This window comes from Lissotriton vulgaris, chromosome 4_1 (genome assembly GCF_964263255.1).
Source record: "Lissotriton vulgaris chromosome 4_1, aLisVul1.2, whole genome shotgun sequence".
In the NCBI taxonomy this organism is placed as follows: Eukaryota; Metazoa; Chordata; class Amphibia; order Caudata; family Salamandridae; genus Lissotriton; species Lissotriton vulgaris.
In genome coordinates, this window is record NC_141691.1 from 1,988,944,962 (window position 1) to 1,988,970,877 (window position 25,916).

The window sequence follows — 25,916 nt, forward strand, 5'->3', positions numbered from 1 at the left end:
TACCACGCTGCTCCTAGGCCCGCAGGGACCACTATAGAAGCGGGACCTCCTGGGCTGGCCCGTATACCGCCCAAGAAGGGGACAACCAAAACAAACTCCAATGTCTCAGACTTCTTCGCAACAGCAGACAAACATCCGGCTCTGCGCACGGACGCCGAACCAAACACCATGGCTCTCACAAAAGCTGACCTTCTCGCCATGTTTAAAAACCTTAAGTCTGAGTTGCGCAAAGAGTTGGGTCAGGGACATTTAATCATCCATAGAACAGTTGCGAGCAGACCTGACTGTAAAACTCACCTCTCTCCAACAGGATGTGGACTCTGTGGGCACCCGGATAGTGGATTTGAAGGCGCATTCTCAAGATCAAGATAAACATGTCTCAGAACTCCAGGATGAAGTGAAATTGCTCCGGGCTCAGGTTCTACAATTGCAACTTAAGTCCGAAGACCTTGAAAATAGGGCCCGAAGAGATAATATACGGATTAAAGACCTGGAGGAGGGAGCTTCTTTACTTATTTCAGGCACTACCCATTGAACTGGAAAGAGACTTCCAACGTGTCAAGACTATGATCTTGAATTTTATCTGGCAAGGGAGGCAGGCTTGCTTTTCATATACGATATTACGCCCATCCAGGGTGGAAGGCGGAGTCTGACTTCCAGATATACACCTGTATTATAAGGCTTCCCAATTGCGTGTACTGACAGAATGGACCTAATATGAATCGGATAAACACTGGTTGCACATGGACCGCAGTGTAACAGGTTGGACCATATGGGATCTGATTTGGCGCCCCAAGCAGGATAGGCCCAAGAATACCTATGTTAGCACTCCTACACGCACAACACTAAAGGTCTGGGACTCTGTTTCGGGCGACGAGAGATGGACCTCCTTCCCCTCCCCCTTCACGCCATTGCACTTTAATCCTGCATTCCCTCCGGGACTACAGGCACGCCCATTCGATGCATGGCAGGAAGGGGGCTGTTTAGCCCTAACGCACCTTTTTCACGCTGCTGACCCCCTTACTTTTGACGATTGTAAACAAGAATACAATCTGCAGGACTCTGAGAGGTATTGCTATAACCAATTACTACACTGGGCCCTCACACCACCAGTCCGGGAGGCAGCTACCCGTCCCTTGACAAAATTTGAATCTTTTCTCACTAAGGCGACTTCCATGAAGGGCACGATCTCCTTTATATACAAATTTCTCCTTGCCACTACACACTCCCCGCGCCCGCGTTACGTGTCACTGTGGGAGGGCATCCTCCAACGAGGTATCACAGATGAAGAGTGGTCCCGCTTATGGTCTGACATTACGAAGTTTAACCACTCCGTTGATCTTAGGGAGGCGCATCTCAAGACCATGATGGACTGGTACCTTCACCCCTCCAAACTTAGTCAGATTTTTCCCGGATCCTCCGATAGATGCTGGAGGGGATGTGGTCTTCTGGGGGACTTCCAGCATGTCTGGTGGGATTGCCCTCATATAAATCCCTTCTGGGAAGAAATTCTCGCCCAGATCAAAGAAATTCTGGGTTACCCTATCCCAACTGGCATAGGAGAGGTACTGCTGGGACTTCAGGACCCTTCCTTAGAACATCAGACCCGAGCGGACAAAAAGATCATGTGGCTTTGTTTGGAAGCTGCGAAGATCACGTTAGCGGCAGCATGGAAAAGGAGAGAAGCCCGGCAATTTCCCTCTGGCATTTCAGGTTATGGAAGCACCTCAGTCTGGAGAGCATGTCGGATATCTTCCGGGATTATTTAAAAAAAAAAAAGAATTTAAATGGGGTCCTCTGGTCTCCTTTCTCTCCCGTGGTCTTCCATCCGCTGTCTGTTCTCCCTCCGTTGGGGAGCTTCACCTCTTCCAGATAGAACATACAACCTACTAAGCGATTTACAGTATATGTTTTTCTCTGTTTTTTTGGGGCCGCCACCACATTATGGGAAAGAGGTGGGGGTGGGGGTAGGGGAAGGGTTGTTTACCTACCCTTTGTTTATTGTTCCATAGTTAGGAGCTGTTTTTACTCACATGTAGTTCTATTTATATAACTCCCTCGACTCAGAAGAACTTCAGAGAGAGCCACCACAAAGGATGATGGAGTCTTGCTAGCATTACTTGCGCACTGTTCGCAGAGCAGGGACCTACCCCACGCCCGATTAAGATAGAAGCTGTAACCCTTAAATGTGCACAGTACTATGTTTGGGCCGGGGACTGACCTTAGCGATGTGCATGACTCTTCACAGTATCTAATGTTGTGAGCACTTTTTAACATCTCATATGTGCAGAACGCGATGGTATTGTAATATGATATACTCTGTCAAAAATCTTTAATAAAAAATGTTTGAAAATGAACCCTTTTGCTAGGTCAAATTGTTCCTTTTTAATATTAATAAGCCACTCTTTGGGAAGGCCTAGGGGAGGGAATAACATAAAGAAGGGAATGTTCCTTTCGTGCTTAACATGTCTTGACAGTGAAAACACAAATTTTTTAATTTCACTGAAGCAAGGTCGTAGTCCTATTGGCTAACATTCAGATTCATAGACACTGTGGTAAGTGGTAACTATCATTTGAGAACACCTAAGATATTACTTAAGGTATGTGATTAATCATTATCACTAAATCATTATCACTGAAATTGGATTTAAGGTAACTTTTAAATCATTATCACTGAAATTGGATTTAAGGTAACTTTTAATAAAAAGATGTTAGAAATTGAGTCTCTAGTTGGCAGAGGTATGCACCCTGTCCAAGTAGGGATCACAATCCTAGTCAGGGTAAGCTAGGTACACACTAAAATATGACATGTGCTCACCTGCTGGTAGCTTGGCACAGAGCAGTCATGCTTATCTTAAGAAGAAATATGTAAAGTATTTGTGCAACACACACACACAGTAACAGAATGAAAACACCACAAAAGTACGCCAAATAGGTTTAGAAACATAGAGAATAATTTTATGAATAAAACAAGACCAAAACGACAAAAATCTGATAAATAGAACTGGAGTTATTGTAAAGAATATGTAAAAAAGTGGTGCTTAGAAGTCAACACAATAAGGGGTTACTTGAGGGCAAATCCAAAGTTCAGACTGACCGCAATTGAGGGCAGGCTGGCTGCAGGGCCCGCTGAAAAGTACTTTGGATGGAGCAGCCATTGACATCAAAGACTCGATGCGTGGGTTCCGATTAACGCAGTTTATTCAAAGCGTCGTAGTCGAGCCTCACAGTCTGGTCCTGCGTCTACTTCGAACCCCTTATGATGCAGGCACTGCGTCATCATCGAACCTGTCGGTTCTCTCATCGTCGGCTGCGCAGGGAAGTCCTCGGCATCAAAGTGCACTGTGTTGGTTCAGATCTGTGCAAAGTCGTCACTGCATCAATTTTAAAGCAAAACAGCTGCAGAATCCACTTACAAGGCACCAGATTATCACCTCAGGCAGGGCAGGACTCACAGATGGCAGAGTCAAGCAGAAGCAGCAGAGCTGTAGAAAGTCTGTGATGGCCCTGAGACTTCAGAAGCAGGGAGCAAGGTGCAAGCCCTTGGGGTCACTCTGGGTTCAAGTTAGATGGATTCAGTCATTTTCCTCAGAAGGGCAGAGAGCAGCTCAGCAAAGCAGAAAGCAGTTCCTTAAGAGCAGCAGTCAGGCAAAGTTGCAATCCTTATAGCGCAGCAGTCTTTACTCCTGGCAGAGCTCTTTACAAGTCCAGTAGTCTACTCTCTTGGCAGGGTCAGAGCCCCACAACATATACCCACTTGTGCCTTTGAAGTGGGGGTGACATCCGATTAGGTCCTTCAAGTGCACAATTTATTGTTTTGTTTGTGATTGTATTGTAATAATGTGGTATCCTGTTTAAGGCTGATGTGTCTTTCTTGATGAATCAAAACATCCAAATTACAAATAAGTTATCAAAATAAAAGGCATAAGTGATTGCCAGGATAAACGTATAAAGTTTTGTTTATCTTTCAGTACACTAGAAATGTGTTTGAAGTAAAATTGAGGTTTAGGTACATTTTCTATGTTTCATACTTTCTAAAAGTGGCATTTTTAAAATAATAATGTTCAATGAAATATTACCATTATAGGGGATTTATTATTATCATTCCAAAGATGTAAAACATGATGCAGCTACTCCTTTCTTATCTGATCTTACAGCTTAAAATGTATTAAAGAATTGCCAATGCTAGCCTGTGGGAGGAGTAGGCCTCACAGTAGTAAAAAAAGAATGTGGGTGTTTGTCACTACTAGGACATGCAAAACTTACCATTACATGTCCTACATTTTACTTACACAGCACCCTGCCCTATGGGCTACTTGGGGCCTACCTTAGAGGTGACATATGTGTAATAAAAGAGAAGTTTAAGGCTTGGTCAAAGGTTTTTAAAAGCGAAGTTGAATTGGCAGTAAACTGCACACAGAGGCATTACAATGGCAAGGCTCAAACAGGTTTGAAAGGCTACTTGTGTGGGTGGCACAATCAGTGCTGCAGGCCCACTAGCAGCATTTAATTTGCAGGCCCTGGGCATATGGAATACCACTTTACAAGGGACTTACAAGTAACATAATATGCCAATTGTGTATACACCACTGTTCCCATATTTTATTTTGGGGGGGGGGGGGGTGGGGGGGCGCGCGCACATGCACTTTAGCACTGGTCAGCATGTTGTAAAGTGCTCAGAGTCCTAACGCCAACAAAAAGGTCTGAAAAATAGGAGGAGGAAGGCAAAAAGTTTGGGGTGACTACTCAGAGAGTCAACACTTTGTTGCCCAAACCTTCAGTAGCCTTTCCTGCCTATCTTCAACAGTTGTCACCTGACACACCATGCTGCTCCCCTGCTGGGAGTGTGATGCACTGGCAAGAACACTGAACAAAGAGAATTGCTGAAGGGAAAATATGTGATCTCCAGCAGGACTACCACCAGGGGGGTAGCCACAGATGGCCCAGCTTCAAAGAGGCTACCACCCCAGTGATTCAAATGGCAATCACACCTTCGCCTGCCTGCTCCTTTGTGTAGGCAGACTAGCTGGAATATCCTTCAGAGGAGAGAAATCAGCTGCAAAAAAACACGGTTTCAAATGAGGACTGGCTCATTAGGCTGGGTACACAGCGGTGTGTCCAGAGCTCCTTACTAGGAAAGAAGGCTTGCACCTTCTTCGAGTTGGGTATAGAGAGGTATCCTGGGATTTTGTGGTGGCCATACCCCCAGGAAATGATGTAAAGTGGGTAGGATAGCCTCTTGGGAACTATTGCCTATGAACAAGAGGATAGCATAAAAGTGGCACTCTAGACCCACAGTGGTCAGATCACTACAGGAATGGAAAGAAAAAGGACTACCCTGCTCCTTTCAGTACCCAGCAGAGAGAGGCTGCTCCAAAGACACTACTGCACCTGAGGGACCTGCAAAGATCACTGGGGCTGCCATGCCTACCCGTCGAAGAGCTCTGCTTGTGCCAGAACAGAAAGAAACACTCACCTGCAAGCAGTCGCCGAAGACAGCTGGACCAAGTAGTCCAGTTGACAAATGGGGTCTGGACCTACAAAGGACTCGCACCGTCGGAAACCGAGGCCTGAGGCTAGAGATGTTCTCGTACTCCACTGGATATCAGGGGGAGGGGCAGGAATCCAAGACTACTCACTGCATCCCTGCAGCATCTCCAGCAGCCTGTATACCAGCATTCGGACCACTGCTTGGCTGTATCACATTAAAAGAGGAAAAGCCAATGAGGACCCTAATACTGCGGAAAAGCAACAGATAACTTCTTGAAAGTCTCGAAATGAGTTTGTCACACTTGTTTCGGCTAATGTAGTTTTAATGTTCAGTGTTCTGTCGCATGACTCGTATTTCATTTGAGCATGTCTTGACTATAGGCCATTCCATCCAAATTTACTAAGTGGTCCCTGTGACTTGCCTCCACCCCATTGTGGCACGTCCAAGCTAAAAGGAGTTGCCCACTCGCTACAGGATAAAAACTGCCCTACCGATTAAGATTTATTGAATCTTGCGTCTTTTAAAAATGATGTCTTTACCTTTAAAAAGTTATAGCTCCCGTTTCCCACTGTATGCGTTTATTATTTTGGTGTCTAATTTAAGGTAAAAATCCACTCTGTTTTTATGTATTGCTTATGGATTTTTATTGTTGTATTTCTTACTTACCTGTTGTATTGGTACAACTTGTACTTCTAAATGCTTTACACTTGTCCCTTTGATTAAACCCGACTGTTCTGTGCCGGTGCTATCCAGTACTGAGCTAAGGGCGTTGTTAAAGAAACGTAACAGGACCTGGTAAAGATTATGACAATATTACATGGCGAGATCTCACAACCACACCACATAATAATGCACTCTCCTACAGTCTCCATAGTCTACAATTGCACCCTCGTTTGCAGAACTAGACCCTGCAGCGTCTTTACCTGAATGGGTTGGACAGGCAGCCCTCTTGTAGCTGGGAAACCCCCATAACTCGTTCGATATCCCACTCATGTGACATATGTGTCATATCAAACCATCTTTCCTTCTAGCAATGTGTCGGCAGTCATTTACAGGAATGAATGATCTTTTGAATTCAGTAAACCCGGTAATCATGTGTTGAGGGGGAGATATGACTTTACTTTCTAAGTGCAACAAGTCGCATTTTGGTGTGTTTTTTCGCTTATATTCAGAAAGTGTTTCAAAAATATTTCTTTCCTTCCATGGCAGGATAATGAAATTGACGTGATTGGTGTGGGAACAAACCTGGTTACGTGTCCGCTCCAGCCTTCTCTGGGATGTGTGTACAAGGTAATCCTCTCCTAAGCTGGTTACTGAGACACTGCACATGGCACAAGGGTACATTTCCCACCCTCCACATGCACACACATCCATACTCACTAAAATATGCAGGCATGCACATCAGTCTTGGAAATGCACACTCCACCATTATCTTGTGACTTGTACAAGTGGCCATCCAGAAAGTTATTAGCTGTTTACTGTAACCAATTTGTGTTCAGCCCTCACCGCCCAGCAGGCAGAACTATTACCACCCCTTTTCATACAGATTATGTTTCCTTTATAGATGGAATTTCTGGGAAATATTTGTGTACCACCTGCCAGGCAGGCAGCGGAGTATTTTTCTTGGCTGCGGCGTATGGATACACAGAGTATGTAGGATTTCTGTGTATTACAATGGAGACATATAAGGGGTATGCAAAGTATTGATTACACCAGCGAATCTTGCATAGGTCTCATGCCTACCAGTAATTTGTAGCCTTCAGCTTTTTTACGTTTGAGCGCAACCATTGGTTTTTTCACTGCAAACAGATGTTAAAAAAAAATACAAGTGCTAGTTGGCGCTGAAAATAGATATGGCATTATCTTGCTTGTTATCTTTAAAATTATATCCCTTACAACTTTGAAACTGGATGGATGTTTGCAACCTTTTTGTTTCTTGATTCAGCATAAACATGAAATAGCTGTGAAAGTCCAGATTTTAAGGTAAAAGCCCACAACAGTAAAATTCACTAGATAAGTATTCTGACGGTAGTATTCACAATAATTACCAGAAATTGTGCACACCTAGAGTACGTATTTTGACAATTCAATGCACTAGTTGGGTTTAGGCTTCTTAGGGGCAAGGAACAGACAAGCTAAAGTATGTGGTTGGACTTTACATGCTGACCTGCACTCATTTCGATGACTGGATCTGGCTTTGACAATATTTCCAACAGACAAAAGTCTGAGAAGTTGGGGAAACTTTGGTAAAGAGTCCCTGTTTGTAAACCGAGAAGGCTGGCTGTACCTTAAGTTTTAGGAGTCTCTAGCCTTGTGAGTGCAGTTTGTTGTTTTGTTGTGAAAAGATCACCTCCGTTGTGAAACTTGCTTAATAAGTGAACTTTTTTAATGCAATTCATAGCTTCATAAATCACACAACAGGATTAGAGTTTTATGTCCGAGTTATTGCATCAGTAGAGGGGGAGCTATTTCATACCGGCAATTTCCCTACACGCTGTATCAATTGCAACAGGGAATCATAGAGGCTGCTGGCATGTAGAACAGTCAATTGGGACCTACACAGAGGGCTTATCCTAAACAAGAGATGGGCAGGTGACTGGATGAAGTAATGCAGGCAGCTTTAACCAGAAGGTGAACCCAATGGCATGTTGCCTGTACCTGCATCACATCACCTGAAAAGAAGACTGGTATGCATTGGAAAAAGAAAACACGAGGAGAGGGAGGGTTTCCGACCAGCCTTTAAAGGCCATGGCCTAGGGACCTCCAATGCATGAGAGAAAACAACTTGATGGAAAAGTATTTCACTGGCTAGGTCAGTGAAGTAGCCCTAAGAAGTGAGTGATAAGTTTATATTTCTCTTGAATGGCGATGAGTCAGGCAAACCCTTGCAGTGAAGCCAGAATTTTACCTTGAAGACACATCAACAATGCACAGATGCGCAAGTGAACATTGTTGGGAGGCAGGACTGTCCTAACGTTTTTTTAGATCGCCTGCAATCTTTTTCCACATGGTCCGAACAACAACATTGTCTACCTAATAAATAGAACAGATAACGGACATTTAAAAGGAATAGTTGTTTTTCAGTAGAAATCAGAAAACGCTGTATGTTGTCTCACTCTTACTACTTTGACACCCTCTGGAGTCGAGCAGTATAAGAGCTGCCATACCGCCAAATATTTTTCTGTGATGGATGCTCATATCCACTCAGACTATGGTAAGCCACCTAATATGACCTTGTGACCATCCACAAAGTCTCAAGACCACCAAAGACACATTTGCACTTCAATTTGGGAGCACGGCTTACCATATAAAAGCTTCAGTTCGCTGCATGTTATTATATTAAATTTATACAGCGTAATGATTGCCCCCAAGGGCATCTTGGCACTACTAGCAGAACTGCAAGAGTCATCAAAGCAAAAGATAGAACAGGAAGGAAAATATTAGCAAGGGGAGGAGAAGAGCCAGGTTTTTGGCTGTTTTCTAAAACAAATCAGGTTTGGCTGAGACCTGAGATTCGGTGGCAGTTTATTCCACGGTATAGCCATGGATCTACTGCTGCAAGAAGCTTTATGAATCCTAGGCACTACCGTAGTCCTAGATGAATCTGAACGCAAACATCTATTAGAAGAGTACCATCTCATGTTATTCTGTAAGTATTCAGGGCCAGTTCAATGAAGGGCTTTATGTGCAACACAAAGTGATTTGAAGGCAATTCTACTCTTCATTGTTTTTTGAGATTTGTCAACAGCGGGACAGCCGCAAATTGCAGCATCTGAAGCTTTTTCAGCAAACCTTGTTGGGCTGCTAAATAGATGGCGTTACAGTAATCTAGGTGCGAAAGCACTTGTAACTTGAAGATCGATGGGGATAAATGGCAATTTTTGTTCTTCAAGTTTTCAAAAGATGGAAACCGGATGAGGTCAAGTGATTTATTTGATCATTGAAAATAAGTTTAAAATCAAAAATCACTACAAGATTTTTGACCATGGGGAACGGCGACGGAAGATGGCCGAAACTAGAGGGCCACCAGGAGGAATTCCAGAAAGACCGATTCGATCCATAAAGCAGCCCCTCCATCTTATCTGAGTTTAATTTTAAATGCTGTGTAGTGGGCAGCAGGTTTGCAGCTGAACTCTGGGCATCGTCTCAGGGCAAGTGACACCTGCTTAATGTCGTCCTCATTCATTGACAACAGAGAGGACTTTGCTTTCTGAAAGCTCATGTATCAGGATTGTGGTAACAAAGTTCATTGTTCAAATTGATGCCAGCAGAATATATGTCCTCTCGTAGGAGCCACATCCCCTTAAACAAAGGAATCATGGGCCATATCACAAACACCTTCAGTGCCCTTGTGCAGGCCCAGAAGAGACCATGCTTTGGTTTCGGTGAAACTGTACTATTTTTAACACATTCATTAACTCCGAAAATCCGTGTGTTAGTGTATGAGCTGTACACGGTGTAGCCTCGAAGCATGACTAGGAAAACACGGCTCTGTTTCTTCGTATATTCCGCAAAAACAGGTTCTAAGATCCTTTCTGAGCGTGTGCACTGCAGAGGATGTGTTAATGATACTGCCCCAGGATCAACTAGTTCAGCATTCATTCCTACTGTCTTCATGTCAGAATGACGTTTGGAACTTATGGTGACGAAGCAAGACTTCACTGTTGGCAACTTCATCTATGCATACCACTGTGACCACATTTATAAGACACCTATTGAGATGTGATAGTTTTTACCCCAAAATGGAAAATTTGCTGCAACAGTGCATAATGCACAAAGATAAAGTGCATTCTGAAATTGGCATACCTTTTCCACAGTCCCCACACTGCTCGCAAATTAATAAAAGTCTACCCTCATGCTAGATAAAAATCAAAACTTAGATATCCTTGTGCTGGCATTCAAATAAAAACGCAAATTCCCATAGTCCGTGCCCAACAATGTAAATAAACTTCATTTACAATATTAAATGCACAAGCAAGTCCCTCAAGGCTTCCTGTAGGTCATTAAGTTTCTTTACTATCTAAAATTCTTCTTCAGGCAGCAGCACAATTTTCTATCAACAGAGACACTCTAACAGTATGCATATTAGTTCCTTAGCAGACTCCTCCCCAATGACTATTTTAGAGCAGGAATAGGCACATCAAAATATGTATGATGTCCTAATTAAACCATCTTCATTCGGCAGGCCTTTACAATTTACGTTAGTCAAAAAGAAAATCCCCTTGGGTAAGGTAGCAATAGTACAGAAATACTTTCAAACAACCATTTACGTCACATAAATATAACGTGGAAGCAATGTAGACAGATGAGACCAACAATACATATGAAAACAATCTAAAAAATGTGTTTAAATTATAAAAACAATTTATTAAAGATCCATTGTATTAGATAAAAACAGAATACGAAATTGGGAAACACATAAAGACGGTACAATAATCAATAAAAACCACATTCAAATAAAAAGGAGTGTACAGGGAAAAAGGATAGAACTCAAATAGAAAAACACAATTTTGAATTCCTCCTTGTTTTGTTTTCCCAGATTGACTCCTTAGGCGTCGACGCGTTTCGGCGGAGTGTTCATGTTAATCCGCCTTCATCGGGACAGTAATAACGTTTCCCAAATAAATTCTCAGACACTAGGTTGGTCTAATGGATATAGTAAGGGGTTTTCAGCCTCCCTGTTGACAGCTCAGGTATATATTCACCAAACTCATATATATAGAGAGGGACACATTAAAAAATGTTTTTCAGAGATGTGAAGCGTAAATACATCTGTTTTCGTTCGTCGAATGCTCCAGCTAACTGGCTGGTAGAGTTAATTTAAAAGCTAGGACTTGAGCACGCAGTAGATAAGAGTTCAGATGCCGTTTTTCTCTTATTGGTCAGGCTTTATATATCCTCTGTTACAGCATGGGTTCAGGCAATATATTCCAGTGATACCCGCTGTATGTAGGCAGCCCCTCGGTGAACCCTTTTTTAGTTCCCTTTATCAGGCTATTACCGGATCAAAGTCAGCATGAGTTCCGAGAGAATTCTCCGGTTATTTAAAGCTGCACAAGCAAGCCTCTCTGTGAGCCCTTAAACGCTGTGGTAGCGGGCGTCCTGCGTGCTCCTATACGTCTCCACGGCTAGCCGCACAAGCAAGCCTCTCTGTGAGCCCTTAAACGCTGTGGTAGCGGGCGTCCTGCGTGCTCCTATACGTCTCCACGGCTAGCCGCACAAGCAAGCCTCTCTGTGAGCCCTTAAACGCTGTGGTAGCGGGCGTCCTGCGTGCTCCTATACGTCTCCACGGCTAGCCGTGGAGACGTATAGGAGCACGCAGGACGCCCGCTACCACAGCGTTTAAGGGCTCACAGAGAGGCTTGCTTGTGCAGCTTTAAATAACCGGAGAATTCTCTCGGAACTCATGCTGACTTTGATCCGGTAATAGCCTGATAAAGGGAACTAAAAAAGGGTTCACCGAGGGGCTGCCTACATACAGCGGGTATCACTGGAATATATTGCCTGAACCCATGCTGTAACAGAGGATATATAAAGCCTGACCAATAAGAGAAAAACGGCATCTGAACTCTTATCTACTGCGTGCTCAAGTCCTAGCTTTTAAATTAACTCTACCAGCCAGTTAGCTGGAGCATTCGACGAACGAAAACAGATGTATTTACGCTTCACATCTCTGAAAAACATTTTTTAATGTGTCCCTCTCTATATATATGAGTTTGGTGAATATATACCTGAGCTGTCAACAGGGAGGCTGAAAACCCCTTACTATATCCATTAGACCAACCTAGTGTCTGAGAATTTATTTGGGAAACGTTATTACTGTCCCGATGAAGGCGGATTAACATGAACACTCCGCCGAAACGCGTCGACGCCTAAGGAGTCAATCTGGGAAAACAAAACAAGGAGGAATTCAAAATTGTGTTTTTCTATTTGAGTTCTATCCTTTTTCCCTGTACACTCCTTTTTATTTGAATGTGGTTTTTATTGATTATTGTACCGTCTTTATGTGTTTCCCAATTTCGTATTCTGTTTTTATGTGATTCTGTAGGAACAGAAAACAGCATTGGCTCATTCGAATGGGCTGAGGGGCCACGACCTCCTCACATTTTGGCCACTATAAAGAATGTATGTCAGGCTCAGCAAAGGCTAGCCTCACAGACACACCATATTTTCAGGTCAGGCAGCCAGAAGCTAGACATTCACTAAATGTTCAGATTCATGGCTGCCTTAGCTGAACTCTGTTGGGTTGAAGAAGTCACAGCTCCTGAGGGCGTGACCTCTTCAGCCTGGCAAAGCACCTCATGCCCCTCCCCTTGTGAACAAGGGGAGGGTCACTGATTGCATTGGACCTGGGCACTTCAGTTCTAAGCCCTAACCTGCCCGGGTCTGAATGTCAATCACTGATACCTCATCACAGAGTGGGATGGGGTCAGCAGACCCACTGGCACCATCTGTGACGAGTGAGGGGCTGCTGCGTTCCGTGATTGGCTGATCTAATGTCAGCCAACGAGTGATATCAGCAGTCCCAACCCTCCTAGGACCTCCGAGGCTTGGGTCTACTGCCTTCCCCTCATTAGCTGGCCTTTGGTGAGACCTAATGGCTTTGCCAATGCTTGTTTTACAGTTTTTCATAACATTGGAAAACACTGGAAAAAAACTAAACTGGCATTTACAACAAATAGAAACTGAAACCAGGAATGCATAATTATATATTTGACCATCAGCATCATCTATAGACTAATTCATGAGGTCATTTTCGCTAAACTTCACCGGACCACATTCACATTAAATCATTACTTTGGTCAGCCGATGAGGGAAGGCGGCAGCCCCAACCCTTGTGGGATCTCCGAGGCAGGTAAGTAGGATTTTATTTTTAATAATTGGTGCGTGCATGCATGAATATATGGAAGTGAGTGTTGTAAATGGGTGTGTGTGTGTGTTCATATGTGAATGCATGAATGCATGATGGGAGTGGGAGTTAGAGTTTGTGCCCTGACCGCCACCTCCCTGCTAATAGTACAGGCCGCCACTTACGGAAAGTAGTAAACACTGCTAACCACTGATTAGGCTGAGCATGCTAAACCATGCATGTGCTTTTTGTTAATAGGTATATTATGCCTCACCAAGCACACAGAAGGGCTTTGAGCCCACCCATTGCTTACCATTGGTTGGGTTTCAATGTCCGTCTAATTTGCCTGCTTCTTATTACTGTCATAGCTTGTCAATCTCATGTTTTTCCTTCTCATGGAGTACTGTCCCTTTACAATCTTTTTGATTGGCTGGGATCGCTGCTTCCAATTGCTTGTTTTCCAAGTGCTACATTTTCTTTCGTGTGCAGCACTTAATTAGAGTGAAGGTGTTTTAAAGCCCTCTCCATCATCTACGTCTCTTCTCCTGCACTCTGTTGCTCTCTATTGCCAGACTGCTCCCCATTGCTTCGCGCACCCACGCCCTCTGTGTTGCTTTCGCTCTCGAGCAGAGTGGTCGCTCCCTTGCCTCCCTGGCGTCCCGTGGTATCGTTGCTCCGCTTCTTTAACCAACTACTGCCTCATATTTGTTGCCTGCACTGTTCGCCGCTTTGTATTTGCATTTGTTGAAAAAGCGCTATCACCTGTATTTGTATAATTGAGCATTTCTCCCCAAGCGCTACGCTCTCTTAACCCCTCCGCTGCCATTTTGTGTGTTGTGCTCGCCCTCTAGAGACCGCCCCGCCTCCCAGCTGAGACGCCCTCCCACTAAGCAGAAGCAGCGCTCCGCCAGCCCTCCGCGTTGTGACTCGCTTTCGCTCTCGAGCAGAGTGGTCGCTCCCTTGCCTCCCTGGCGTCCCGTGGTATCGTTGCTCCGCTTATTTAACCAACTACTGCCTCATATTTGTTGCCTGCACTGTTCGCCGCTTTGTATTTGCATTTGTTGAAAAAGCGCTATCACCTGTATTTGTATAATTGAGCATTTCTCCCCAAGCGCTACGCTCTCTTAACCCCTCCGCTGCCATTTTGTGTGTTGTGCTCGCCCTCTAGAGACCGCCCCGCCTCCCAGCTGAGACGCCCTCGCCCCTCCCCCTCCACCATCCATATATGACAGGAGTTCCCGCGCGCAGCGTCCGCGCCCAACCCGCGCCGAAGGTGCGCCAAAGGTAAGCCCGTCTACGCCCGTCCGCGCCTGGACCGCGCCCAGCGCCAGACCCCCTGCCCCTCGCGCTGCCCAGCCCGCCCGCATTACCTATGATGCCACCTCCCTCCTAGCCCTTGACCCTGGTCGCGCCCCCACCTGCGTCCAAGCCGCTCCTGGACACACCCATGGACCTTTCTCCTGCTACTCCTGCAGATTCAGCGGCACCGACAACATCTCCGCCAAGACCACACCACAGAATCCTGATCCCAACCACCTACAATGCATCCTTCTCAACACCCGCTCGGTCCACAGGCACGCCATTGACCTATGGAACCTACTAGACACCCTCTCTCCAGACGTCGCCTTCCTTACGGAGACATGGATGAATGCTTCCTCCGCACCAGACATCACCATTGCCATCCCTGAAGACTACAAAATCACCCGCAAAGACCGTACCAGCCACACAGGAGGAGGAATCGCTATCGTCCATAAGAAATCACTCCGCATCTCAACCAGCTCTGACGCCAACCTCGCCAACTCCGAACACCTTCACTTCCAGATTCACATCGACCCCAAGACCACACTCAGAGGCACCCTCCTCTACAGACCACCAGGACCCCGCGCAAAATTCAGTGAAGACATCGCGGACTTCGTCACTCCACACGCGCTCCCTTCCAAAGACTACATCCTCCTGGGAGACCTCAATTTTCACCTTAAAAAGATCAACGACCGCAACACCACCACCCTCTTGGACAACCTCGCCAACCTCGGACTTAAACAACTGGTCACTTCCCCCACCCACATCGCAGGTCACACACTCGACCCCATCTTCACCTCCAGCAATCATGTCTCCTTCAGCCACACCACGGATCTCCTATGGACCGACCACAGCTGCGTTCACTTCACCTACAACAAGCCGAAACCCATCAACCACTCTCAACCTACCCTGCAAAGAAACTGGAAGAAAATCACCATGGACCAAATCTCCGCATCGCTGCTTCGAAACTCCCCAGCCCCCTCTTCTAACGCCAACGAAGCCGCCGCCAACCTCACCCTATGGATATCCAACACCGCCGACACCTTAGCTCCACTGAAGAAACGTCAAAACAAACCTGGCAGCAAGAAGGCCTCATGGTTCAACGATGACCTCAAGAAATCCAAGAAACTCTGCCGCTCCCTCGAAAAGGCCTGGAAAAAAGACCCAACCTCCAGCACCAAGGACGCCTTCAAAAGCGCCACCCGCACTCACCACCAACTGATCCGAAAAGCCAAGAAAACAGCATTCAAGGATCGACTCGACAACAATGCCCACAACAGCAAGGAACTTTTCAACATCGTCAAGGAATTTTCCAATCCCTCAGCCAACTCCAACGACATCACCCCCTCTCAAACCCTCTGCGACTCCCTAGCCTCTTTTTTCCACAACAAGATTGCAGACATCCACAACAGCTTTGACAACCAACCCGGAAACCAACCCACCCTACCTTCTGCTGACCCTCTTCCCCCCGTGATCACCCTTAACGCTTGGAACCCAATCTCCACTGAGGACACCACCCCCCTGATGAACTCCATCCACTCAGGATCCCCTACAGACCCATGCCCTCACCACATCTTCAACAAAGCAGACTCCGTCATAGCACCGCACCTCCGAGACGTCATCAACCACTCCCTCAACTCCGCAACCTTCCCTGAAGACTGGAAACACGCTGAACTCACCGCCCTTCTGAAAAAACCAACAGCGGACCCCACCGAACTCAAAAATTACCGCCCCATCTCGCTTCTTCCATTCCCGGCCAAAGTCATCGAGAAAGCCGTCAACAACCAGCTCGCCGCCTTCCTCGAAGCCAACAAATCCCTCGACCCCTCACAATCTGGCTTCCGAGCAAAACACAGCACTGAGACCGCCCTCATCGCAGCAACAGACGACATTCGAACTCTACTGGACAATGGAGACACAGTCGCCCTCATCCTCCTCGACCTCTCTGCAGCCTTCGATACAGTCTGCCACAGCACCCTTCTACAACGCCTCAATAACATCGGAATTCAAGGGAAAGCACTTGAATGGATCACCTCGTTCCTCACCGGAAGAACCCAGAGAGTCCGCCTTCCTCCATTCAAGTCCGAGGCCTCTGAAGTCATTTGCGGCGTACCCCAAGGATCCTCACTCAGTCCCACCCTCTTCAACGTATACATGAGCCCCCTCGCGGCCATCGCACGCCAACACAACCTCAACATCATCTCTTACGCGGACGACACCCAACTGATCCTTTCTCTCACCAACGACCCCAGCGCCGCCAAAACTAACCTACACGAAGGAATGAAAGAAGTTGCTGAATGGATGAAACAAAGCCGTCTGAAACTGAACTCAGACAAAACAGAAGTCCTCATCTTAGGTACATCCCCCTCCGCATGGGACGACTCTTGGTGGCCGAAAGCCCTTGGAAAAGCACCCATCCCGACAGACCACGCACGAAACCTTGGCGTCATCCTGGACTCTTCACTCTCAATGAACAGACAAGTCAGCGCCGTTTCCTCTTCCTGCTTCAACATTCTTCGCATGCTCAGAAAAACATTCCGCTGGATCCCCTCCGAAACAAGGAAAACAGTCACCCACGCTCTGGTCACGAGCCGACTGGACTACGGAAACACCCTCTACGCGGGTACTACCGCAAAACTCCAGAAGAAACTCCAACGAATCCAAAACGCATCAGCCAGGCTCATATTAGACATCCCACGCAACGAACACATCTCTGGTCACCTTAGAGACCTCCACTGGCTACCCGTCAATAAGAGGATCACTTTCCGACTGCTTACCCACGCACACAAATCACTCTACGACACCGGACCAGACTGCCTCAACTCTCGAATGTCCTTCTACACCCCCTCCCGCCAACTACGGTCTTCCAACCAAGCCCTCGCCACTGTGCCTCGCATCAACAAAACCACCATGGGAGGCAGATCCTTTTCTTACCTGGCTGCTAAAACATGGAACTCACTCCCCGCCTACCTCCGCCTCACCCAGAACCACCTAGCGTTCAGAAAACAGCTCAAAACGTGGATATTTGACAAATAATCCTCCTCCCCTCCCTAAGCGCCTTGAAACCCTCTGGGTACGTAGTGCGCTATACAAATTCTATGACTTGACTTGACTTGACTTGACTTCCCCTAACCCTGTGCTATTTTGCTGCAGCCCTTCCTCATTGATTTTGCTTCCCTCTCAGCCTTTCCTCCATGTCTTTTGTTTCCCTCCAAACTTCCCACCGTCCGCGTCTCCACCCGTGTCCATGTCCCCCTCTATTGCTTACCATTTGCCCCAACTTTTCTTGTGGTGTTCTGCTCACCCAGTGGTCGAAATGGGCAGGATCGGCCTGCACGGCGTGCCCCAACATCTTTAATTTAATACAGTACGTTCCCCATCTTTATTATTTTAGGTATGCGTCCCAGGACGGCCCAACATCTTTAATTTAATACAGTACGTTCCCCTACTTTATTATTTTAGATATGCGTGCCAGGACGGCCCAACATCTTTAATTTAATACAGTACGTTCCCCTACTTTATTATTTTAGATATGCGTTCCAGGACGGCCCAACATCTTTAATTTAATACAGTACGTTCCCCTACTTTATTATTTTAGATATGCGTCCCAGGACGGCCCAACATCTTTAATTTAATACAGTACGTTCCCCTACTTTATTATTTTAGGTATGCGTCCCAGGACGGCCCAACATCTTTAATTTAATACAGTACGTTCCCCTACTTTATTATTTTAGATATGCGTGCCAGGACGGCCCAACATCTTTAATTTAATACAGTACGTTCCCCTACTTTATTATTTTAGATATGCGTTCCAGGACGGCCCAACATCTTTAATTTAATACAGTACGTTCCCCTACTTTATTATTTTAGGTATGCGTCCCAGGACGGCCCAACATCTTTAATTTAATACAGTACGTTCCCCTACTTTATTATTTTAGATATGCGTGCCAGGACGGCCCAACATCTTTAATTTAATACAGTACGTTCCCCTACTTTATTATTTTAGATATGCGTTCCAGGACGGCCCAACATCTTTAATTTAATACAGTACGTTCCCCTACTTTATTATTTTAGGTATGCGTCCCAGGACGGCCCAACATCTTTAATTTAATACAGTACGTTCCCCAACTTTATTATTTTAGATATGCGTCCCAGGACGGCCCAACATCTTTAATTTAATACAGTACGTTCCCCTACTTTATTATTTTAGATATGCGTCCCAGGACGGCCCAACATCTTTAATTTAATACAGTACGTTCCCCTACTTTATTATTTTAGGTATGCGTCCCAGGACGGCCCAACATCTTTAATTTAATACAGTACGTTCCCCTACTTTATTATTTTAGGTATGCGTCCCAGGACGGCCCAACATCTTTAATTTAATACAGTACGTTCCCCTACTTTATTATTTTAGATATGCGTCCCAGGACGGCCCAACATCTTTAATTTAATACAGTACGTTCCCCTACTTTATTATTTTAGGTATGCGTCCCAGGACGGCCCAACATCTTTAATTTAATACAGTACGTTCCCCTACTTTATTATTTTAGATATGCGTCCCAGGCCGGCCGTTCAAGGCTGGAGAGCACAGAAGGAAAAGGGCTGTTGTTTCCTTCTTGTCCACTTCTCCTGCTCCACCGCTGCAGCCGTCCCCATCTCTTTCTCTTATTCTCTACCTTTTTGTTCTGCTCCAGGTCACTTGTTGAAAACTGTGACTATTCTTTCCTCTGCTTTCCTTCATTTCCCCTGCGAAATGGATCCAAAAAGAGGAAACACGTTTGCGGCAAATGTCTTTTTCTGACATTTTTCTATGCAGCCTCGGGAGGAGAGAAAGAAAGGCTTAAAATCTGAACAATAAATACATAACTAAATAAAGCAGGAGAGTGGTCGCAAATTGGCCTGATTGATTAGCAGCACTTTAAAGCGTTGGCCAATGAAGCGCTACTTTTATTTTCTCACCTTTTTTTGAACTGCATTTTCCCCCAAGTGGGGAAGGGCGCCATCCATCGAGGTACTACAATAGCTGCTTGATGAGTGGATTGCAAAACGTTTAATGTGATCCTTATCAGTTGTTTTCACTATTTTAGTTCATAAAATGTGTACCGCAGGTCTCTGGTCAGGGATGTGGCCTTTTTAAACCATACTGCCTATGTTTTGTAAGGATATAAGCAATGGACACTGAAATGGGTCCCATCCGAGCCCTGTAGTCATGTGCTTAACTTTTCAGGCAAAAACGCTCATTGATGTCTGAATAATGAGTGTAAAAGTGTTAAGTTGTATTCCCTATGAGTTTGCTTTTTCCAGAATGTAGGTACTTTTTTCAGCCAGCATATTACTTTTGTCTAGTGTATAATTTGAATTGAATCTCATTTAGGTGTTTATAGAGGGGCACAATTTGGTTGTAGTTGAAGGCAGTGCGATTTTCGCTCAGTGGGGGAGTATGGTATACAGCGGGGGAGAGGATGTGGCACTTCTTTGGCCAGAGATGCCGAATTTGGAACTGGGGAACCAGGTTCAGCCTTTATGACCAGTCCACCCCCTGCTAGACCTTAGAAGGCCCTGCTAGACCTTAAAAGCCCTGGTGTTTTAGCATCAGCAGGTGGACCCTAGGGGTGGCAAGTGTGGGTTAATCATCAAGGCAATCCATACTGAATTTCACCTCCAGTCTAGTTTGCAGGCATACAAAGAAGCTCACCCTAGAGCGACAGTGACTCTGTCCCTGAGGTCCCAGTATCCTTGATGCCGGTCCGCCTCATCCTTAGGTACCTCCATTGGCCTTGTTTCAGCAGTAGTAGCTGCAACTCATCAGGGCTCTGCAATGCAGGATTTGCACGCACACCAATATAAGTTCACAAACTTAACAGTCTCTTTGCTTCATGCACAAGCACTTTTAACATGTGCTGCCTGCTTTGAAGTCGCTGGAATTATGCAGCAATTGAGGACAACATTATTCTGCAGTGTTAACTAAATTATGCAGCAAGAAAAAGACTGCAATGTAATGCGGTATATTTCCTGATACTTTATTATTTTGACATTTTTACACTTACTAACTCGCTGCAAATATTTTGACTCGTTATTACCAGTTCAACATACAAATGTAGCATTGTTGAAGGTAACCACTCAACCCTTGCAGAAGGCCCTTCACTTTGCAGCAACACAAGTCACATTTTTAGTAACTTTTCATCTGTTTGAGCTACAAAAATGTATTAGTTAAAAGCATCATATAATGCAGCCGATGCTGTATTATGTAGCAAATATGGCAGAGCCATAATTATGTGGAAAACATTTGCAAAATAGGATATTTTGTCATTCATGTTTGAACTGCTTTTGTGGAAAACGGGAGGAAAAGCGCTGATGACAGAAACTGCACAGCTGAGAGACTAATGGCTCGTGATAGCACTTTGAAGAGTATTTGGGACATTCTGTGATTGGCTATGTACCCCAATTTGTGAATGTATTTTAATGTCAATTTGAATTAGATAATGTAATGAGCTGTAACTGGTAAGTGAAATGCAAAACAAATACTAAAGATTGGGATGTTGTGCTCCTTCTGGCCACACCTCTGACTCCGCCCACTGCCCCAATCCTCTGGTTATTTCCGCCCTCTGATTCTCCGCCCACAGCTCCCCTACTTTTTTCCCCCCACTTCGACCACTGTGCTCACCCCCTACCTGCTTTAAAGAAAAGAACACTTTTTAGTGTTTTCTTTTCTTTTTAGTTACTGATCCACTCAGATCTATAAAAAACAAACAAACACCTGTGTCATTTTGCCTACAAAATAATGCAGACAGCCGCTTCACAGACTTTAGGGGCACTTTTTGTTTGAACTTTTTTTTTTTTTTTTTACTTTAAACTTTAGCCTTGCTGCACAACATTGTGAATGCTGTGTAGCTTGACTAAAAACCATTGGCAAAGTCAACAGGTGATGCCTAATGACTATGCCAATGCTCGTTTGTACGGTTTTTGATAACATTGGAAAACAATGGGTAAAAAACACTGGCCCTTACAACAAATAGAAACTGAAAACAGGAATGCATAATTATATTTGATTAATACCTAATGCAGCATCATCCATAGACTGACTCATCAGATCATTCTCTGAATTTTACCGGATCACAACATTTACATTAAAGCATACCTGTTTTCTACCTCTCCAGAGTTAAACTAAGGACCTGATTTGGGTTTGGTGGAACGGTACTCCATCACGAACATGATGGATATCTTTTCCGCCTTATTACCAGTGCGTATTATATAATGCACTTGTAATAAGGTGGACAGGACATGTTTCTTTGATATAGTAACCCATTTGCTACACTGTAAATAAAGGCTGAAGTTGTGTTCCCGTGGTTTGCATACGGAGGCTTGAGTTAGTCTCTGCATCCTTCACTGTATCTGATAGTCTGTCATTTGCTTTATGTCCATGTAACACAGCTGTTCAGTCGTGCTGTTGGTGAAGCCAATGGGAGGCATCAGTTGTTGTGTAAAATGCTAATGTGTTTATTCTACACAGGTTTCAGCAGTAGCCAATGCAAGAAGGCATTGTTACTAAGGCTGTTTTACAGGCTTCTATATAAGCAGTGTTCGAAGAAAAGCAGGTTTTATCAAAGCCATACACGAAAACTGTTGCTTGTGCTTTGTAGGTGAGCAGGGGGGGTTACAGCTCCTTCAAACCTGGGGCTACGTACCAACAGATTATCCTGCTGTGGTGCAAAAAATGTTATTAATATGTCACCTAATTAAAAAAAATGTTCTTGACGGGTGGGGGCGAGAGAAGAGTGGTGGTTGTAGTAACACCAGAAATTAAGTTCAATTCAGTTTTGGAGTGATTAGTATTCCTGAGCTTTGAGATAAGCGTTCGGGGTGGATGTAATTTGCATAATTTGCTGTTGCATAATTTCACAAAATTAAGGCAAGATTATGCGTGGAGTGTAACCCAACATTTTGTGCTACGAAAATAGCGCTAAATGCAACAGCAGCAGCCACTTATTCTCGCTATGTTAGTTGTTTCTCTGCTCCTGTGGTTGGATTTTTGTGCCAAATTACTCCTAGTTACGCAAACTGACGTAAATATGTAATTTTGCGTCATAAGTGTATGCGAAAATGACTCCCATTACTTCAGCATAATAAGATTTTCACCCCGGCCTAATAAGGGTTTGGCTGTGTGATATCTCATGTTGAAGATTTGTTTTGGTCTTCATTTCTGCAGCTTGTGCAGGTGAACGGATGCCCTAGGATGAAACTGAGTGAAGATGAAGACAAAATGACAATCCCAGGAAGAAAGACTGTCTACAGATTGCATGACTGCCATGGTGAGTTTATAGGGACTTCAGCCTCCACCTTTTCTAACTCGAGATTATGGCTCGCTTCATGTCTCTTCATGCAGTATGTAGGTCCTGCAAATTTCCATTCATTCGCAAGTCAAACTAGTTCCACTGAAAACTGCTGGCAAGGTCTGGATTTGCAAGACGCATTTAGTCCGGGCATGCATAGCTATTGCACAAAAATGTAGGCATTGTACTTCTCCTGCGTTCCCCTGCTTTGTTTCTCCAGTAGGAACCTGACACATAGTTTCAAATGTGGCAGAATTTAAGGAAAATGATTTGGGCTATCTCAATTGTTAATGATTATATGCTCTGGGTTGTGCATAATAAATCCAGAAAGCACAATCATAATGTAAACTGTATCTTCTTTCATTCATAGAATATTAAAATGTCCACACCACAAATCTTTGATGCCCCACTGTATGTCCTTTTGAAGTCTCACTCTTGTGTGATCTTTCATTTGTTGGTGGGAAACTGCTGGAATGAACCTCCTTCCTAAATTCTAGAGACTACTGAGTTGAAGCTTTTCAACCATTTAGGTACCCTGAGAGCTCATGAGGACATTACTGAAGGTTCATTGAAAAGAGTCCAGGGATCACCAAAAGGTTTGTGGAACATTGATTTTGATGCTGGATCTAGGTTTCAGGTGGATTTCAATGTGGTTGGAGAGTGACCGTTGATAAAGGTGATAAAAGGTGAGGTTTCACAATACCATTGTGTAAATACACTGGTTCAGATTCTGCACCGACTGCCATAGCAAGTTCGCCCTTAAAAACAAACTTCCTTCTTTATATGTTTTGTCTGCCAAGGTACCATTAGTCCTGCTCACTTTTCAAACCCAAGATATAATAGACAGAGGCCAGGTTTTACTTGATCAGTGGGTGGTGAGTAGAGAAATCTTTGTCAACCTAGAGGGTTTCTCTGAAGATGGCAACAATGAGACAGAGGCAACTTGAGGATAACACCAGGAGGACACTTAAGGAGGATTTTATGAATAAATTCTTTCAACGTTTGGAGTTTTTTTGTATACAAAAGACCATACACCTGCAGTTCTCCAAAGGAAAAAACATCTTGAGACACCTACCAAGTTACCGCTTTAGGTGCCGAAACTAAAATCGTCAAGAGACAAAATAGAACAGCATAAAATTAAGCCTTTGACGCCAAAGAAGTACGCAGTCAAAGTAGTTTCATATTCCCACCCCAAAGAAAGAGACCAGTAAGGCTATGCCAAAAGGCATCTGCTGTTGTTCAAAAGGCAATCCAGCTCGAAAGGGACCATAGGATAATGACACCCTTGGATGGAAAATCCTACAAGGACACAAAAAGCCAGCAACATCATCATTGTTGAGAGGAAGAGGACAATAGAGGCAGAAATTTAACTGATAATCAGAAAGAAAAGGGGCTTTAAGTAATCCATACAGATATACAGATTTCCAAAACCACTATGTATAAAGAAGCAGACAAGTGATAGCAGACACTTTAGACCCGTTGTCACTGCGGCATGTTAAGGTAGATATGGACTTGGACGAATAAGAAATGATTTATACACATCAGAACAGCGGAGAAGTTGGCTATGATGCACAAAAAGGTGAGAAGACCTAGAATTAGAATCCTCTCAAGAAAAGGTTGACACCGATCCCGTTAGGCTTTCACTTTCATAGGACTTCTCTATGTATTGCAGGGTAGTAAAAAAAGCAGCAGAGACTTTTACAGTTTGAATCGAGGCTGAAAAAGGAAGATGCGTATGTCGAAGAGCAAGTCCATCTTTAATTTTGTCTCATGGGATGCACCAACAAATTGGACAGGGTGCTGTGTAGTCCTCATACAGACTTTGGTACCCCCGACTGGAACGGTCTTTGTTTAGTGGGTGGGACTCCTGTAATACAGCTAAAAACTTCTAATAAGAATGACAGACAAAGATTCTTGTTTCAATGCTTTATATAAAGAATTAATAGACAAATTACAGAAAAGATGCCATGAGCAAAATGTAGCTAGTTTAAAGCCCTGTATTGCATATGTGATACGATAGGGCTGATTTTAGATGTTGTGTATTGTAACTTATGAGGATTGTGTTTTATGTCACTTGTTAGTAATTGCCGGAGTTTCAAAAAAAGAAAAATCTTTTCCTTTGGTACTACCCACTATTATTTTAGTACGAAATAAATATTTTTCATAAACAAATCTGAAATTCTGACATTTGCAACATTAATTGTATTTATTCAAAATTAACTATGCTTTTTGTAGGGACCAATGTTCTATAGAATAGCTTATACCATGGTCCATATAAACCCTTGGGTTTCTTTTTTGGTTTGTACATGAAGAAATTTAGCAGCAAAGCATAGAAATCATAGATGCAAAGAACTCTTTACAGTTCTGAAAGAAATCTGGCATAGATTTTCCTTCCAGTGGCCTGCTTACGATGTCGGACAGACCGGAGTCCGTCTGACTTCATTTTGGAATTGGAACCAAACGACCTCCTGTAGCCCAGCAAGTAGGATGCGACCATTGATCGCAATCCTTTACTTTACAATGGGAGCATGCATTCCGAACGGAATGCATGCTTTCATCGCAAAAAGCAGAGGTGCAGTTCATCCCCTGCACTCTGTTGCAGGCACTTTAAGGTGCCTGCCATGGGTTGCAAGGATCAACAGGAGGCACAATAGGTGACCCTTGGCCGCCATTCGGTGGCCTTGCACCCATCGGGCCCCTGCCGGTGGCCCCCAAAGACAGATTCCCAATGCCTTTCTGTGTCAGAAAGGCAGTGGGAATCTGCCATCGTAATCCCTCCGCCGGAAAGAACCGGCCGTGGAATTACTGAAGGTTTTCCGAATGGTAGACTGGCTCTCTGAGCCCGTCGTAAGCCATTCGGATATCCCATTCGGATTCCCTACTGACCGACCCCATCAAAAGGATAACAATGCATGCTGGAGGGCTCTAACCGATGGTCAGAGCCGTA

General features: G+C 44.5%; 1 protein-coding gene across 2 annotated transcripts in view; it reads left to right on the forward strand.

Annotated features, from left to right (window-relative positions):
* NAPRT (nicotinate phosphoribosyltransferase) overlaps window positions 1–25,916 on the forward strand; it is a 368,826-nt gene that overhangs the window by 246,966 nt on the left and 95,944 nt on the right. For both annotated transcript variants that reach the window (XM_086966311.1, XM_086966312.1), the window contains exons 9-10: window positions 6,701–6,781; window positions 22,846–22,948. In XM_086966311.1, the coding sequence (XP_086822437.1) occupies window positions 6,701–6,781; window positions 22,846–22,948 (184 nt within the window). The remainder of the gene's footprint in view (window positions 1–6,700; window positions 6,782–22,845; window positions 22,949–25,916) is intronic.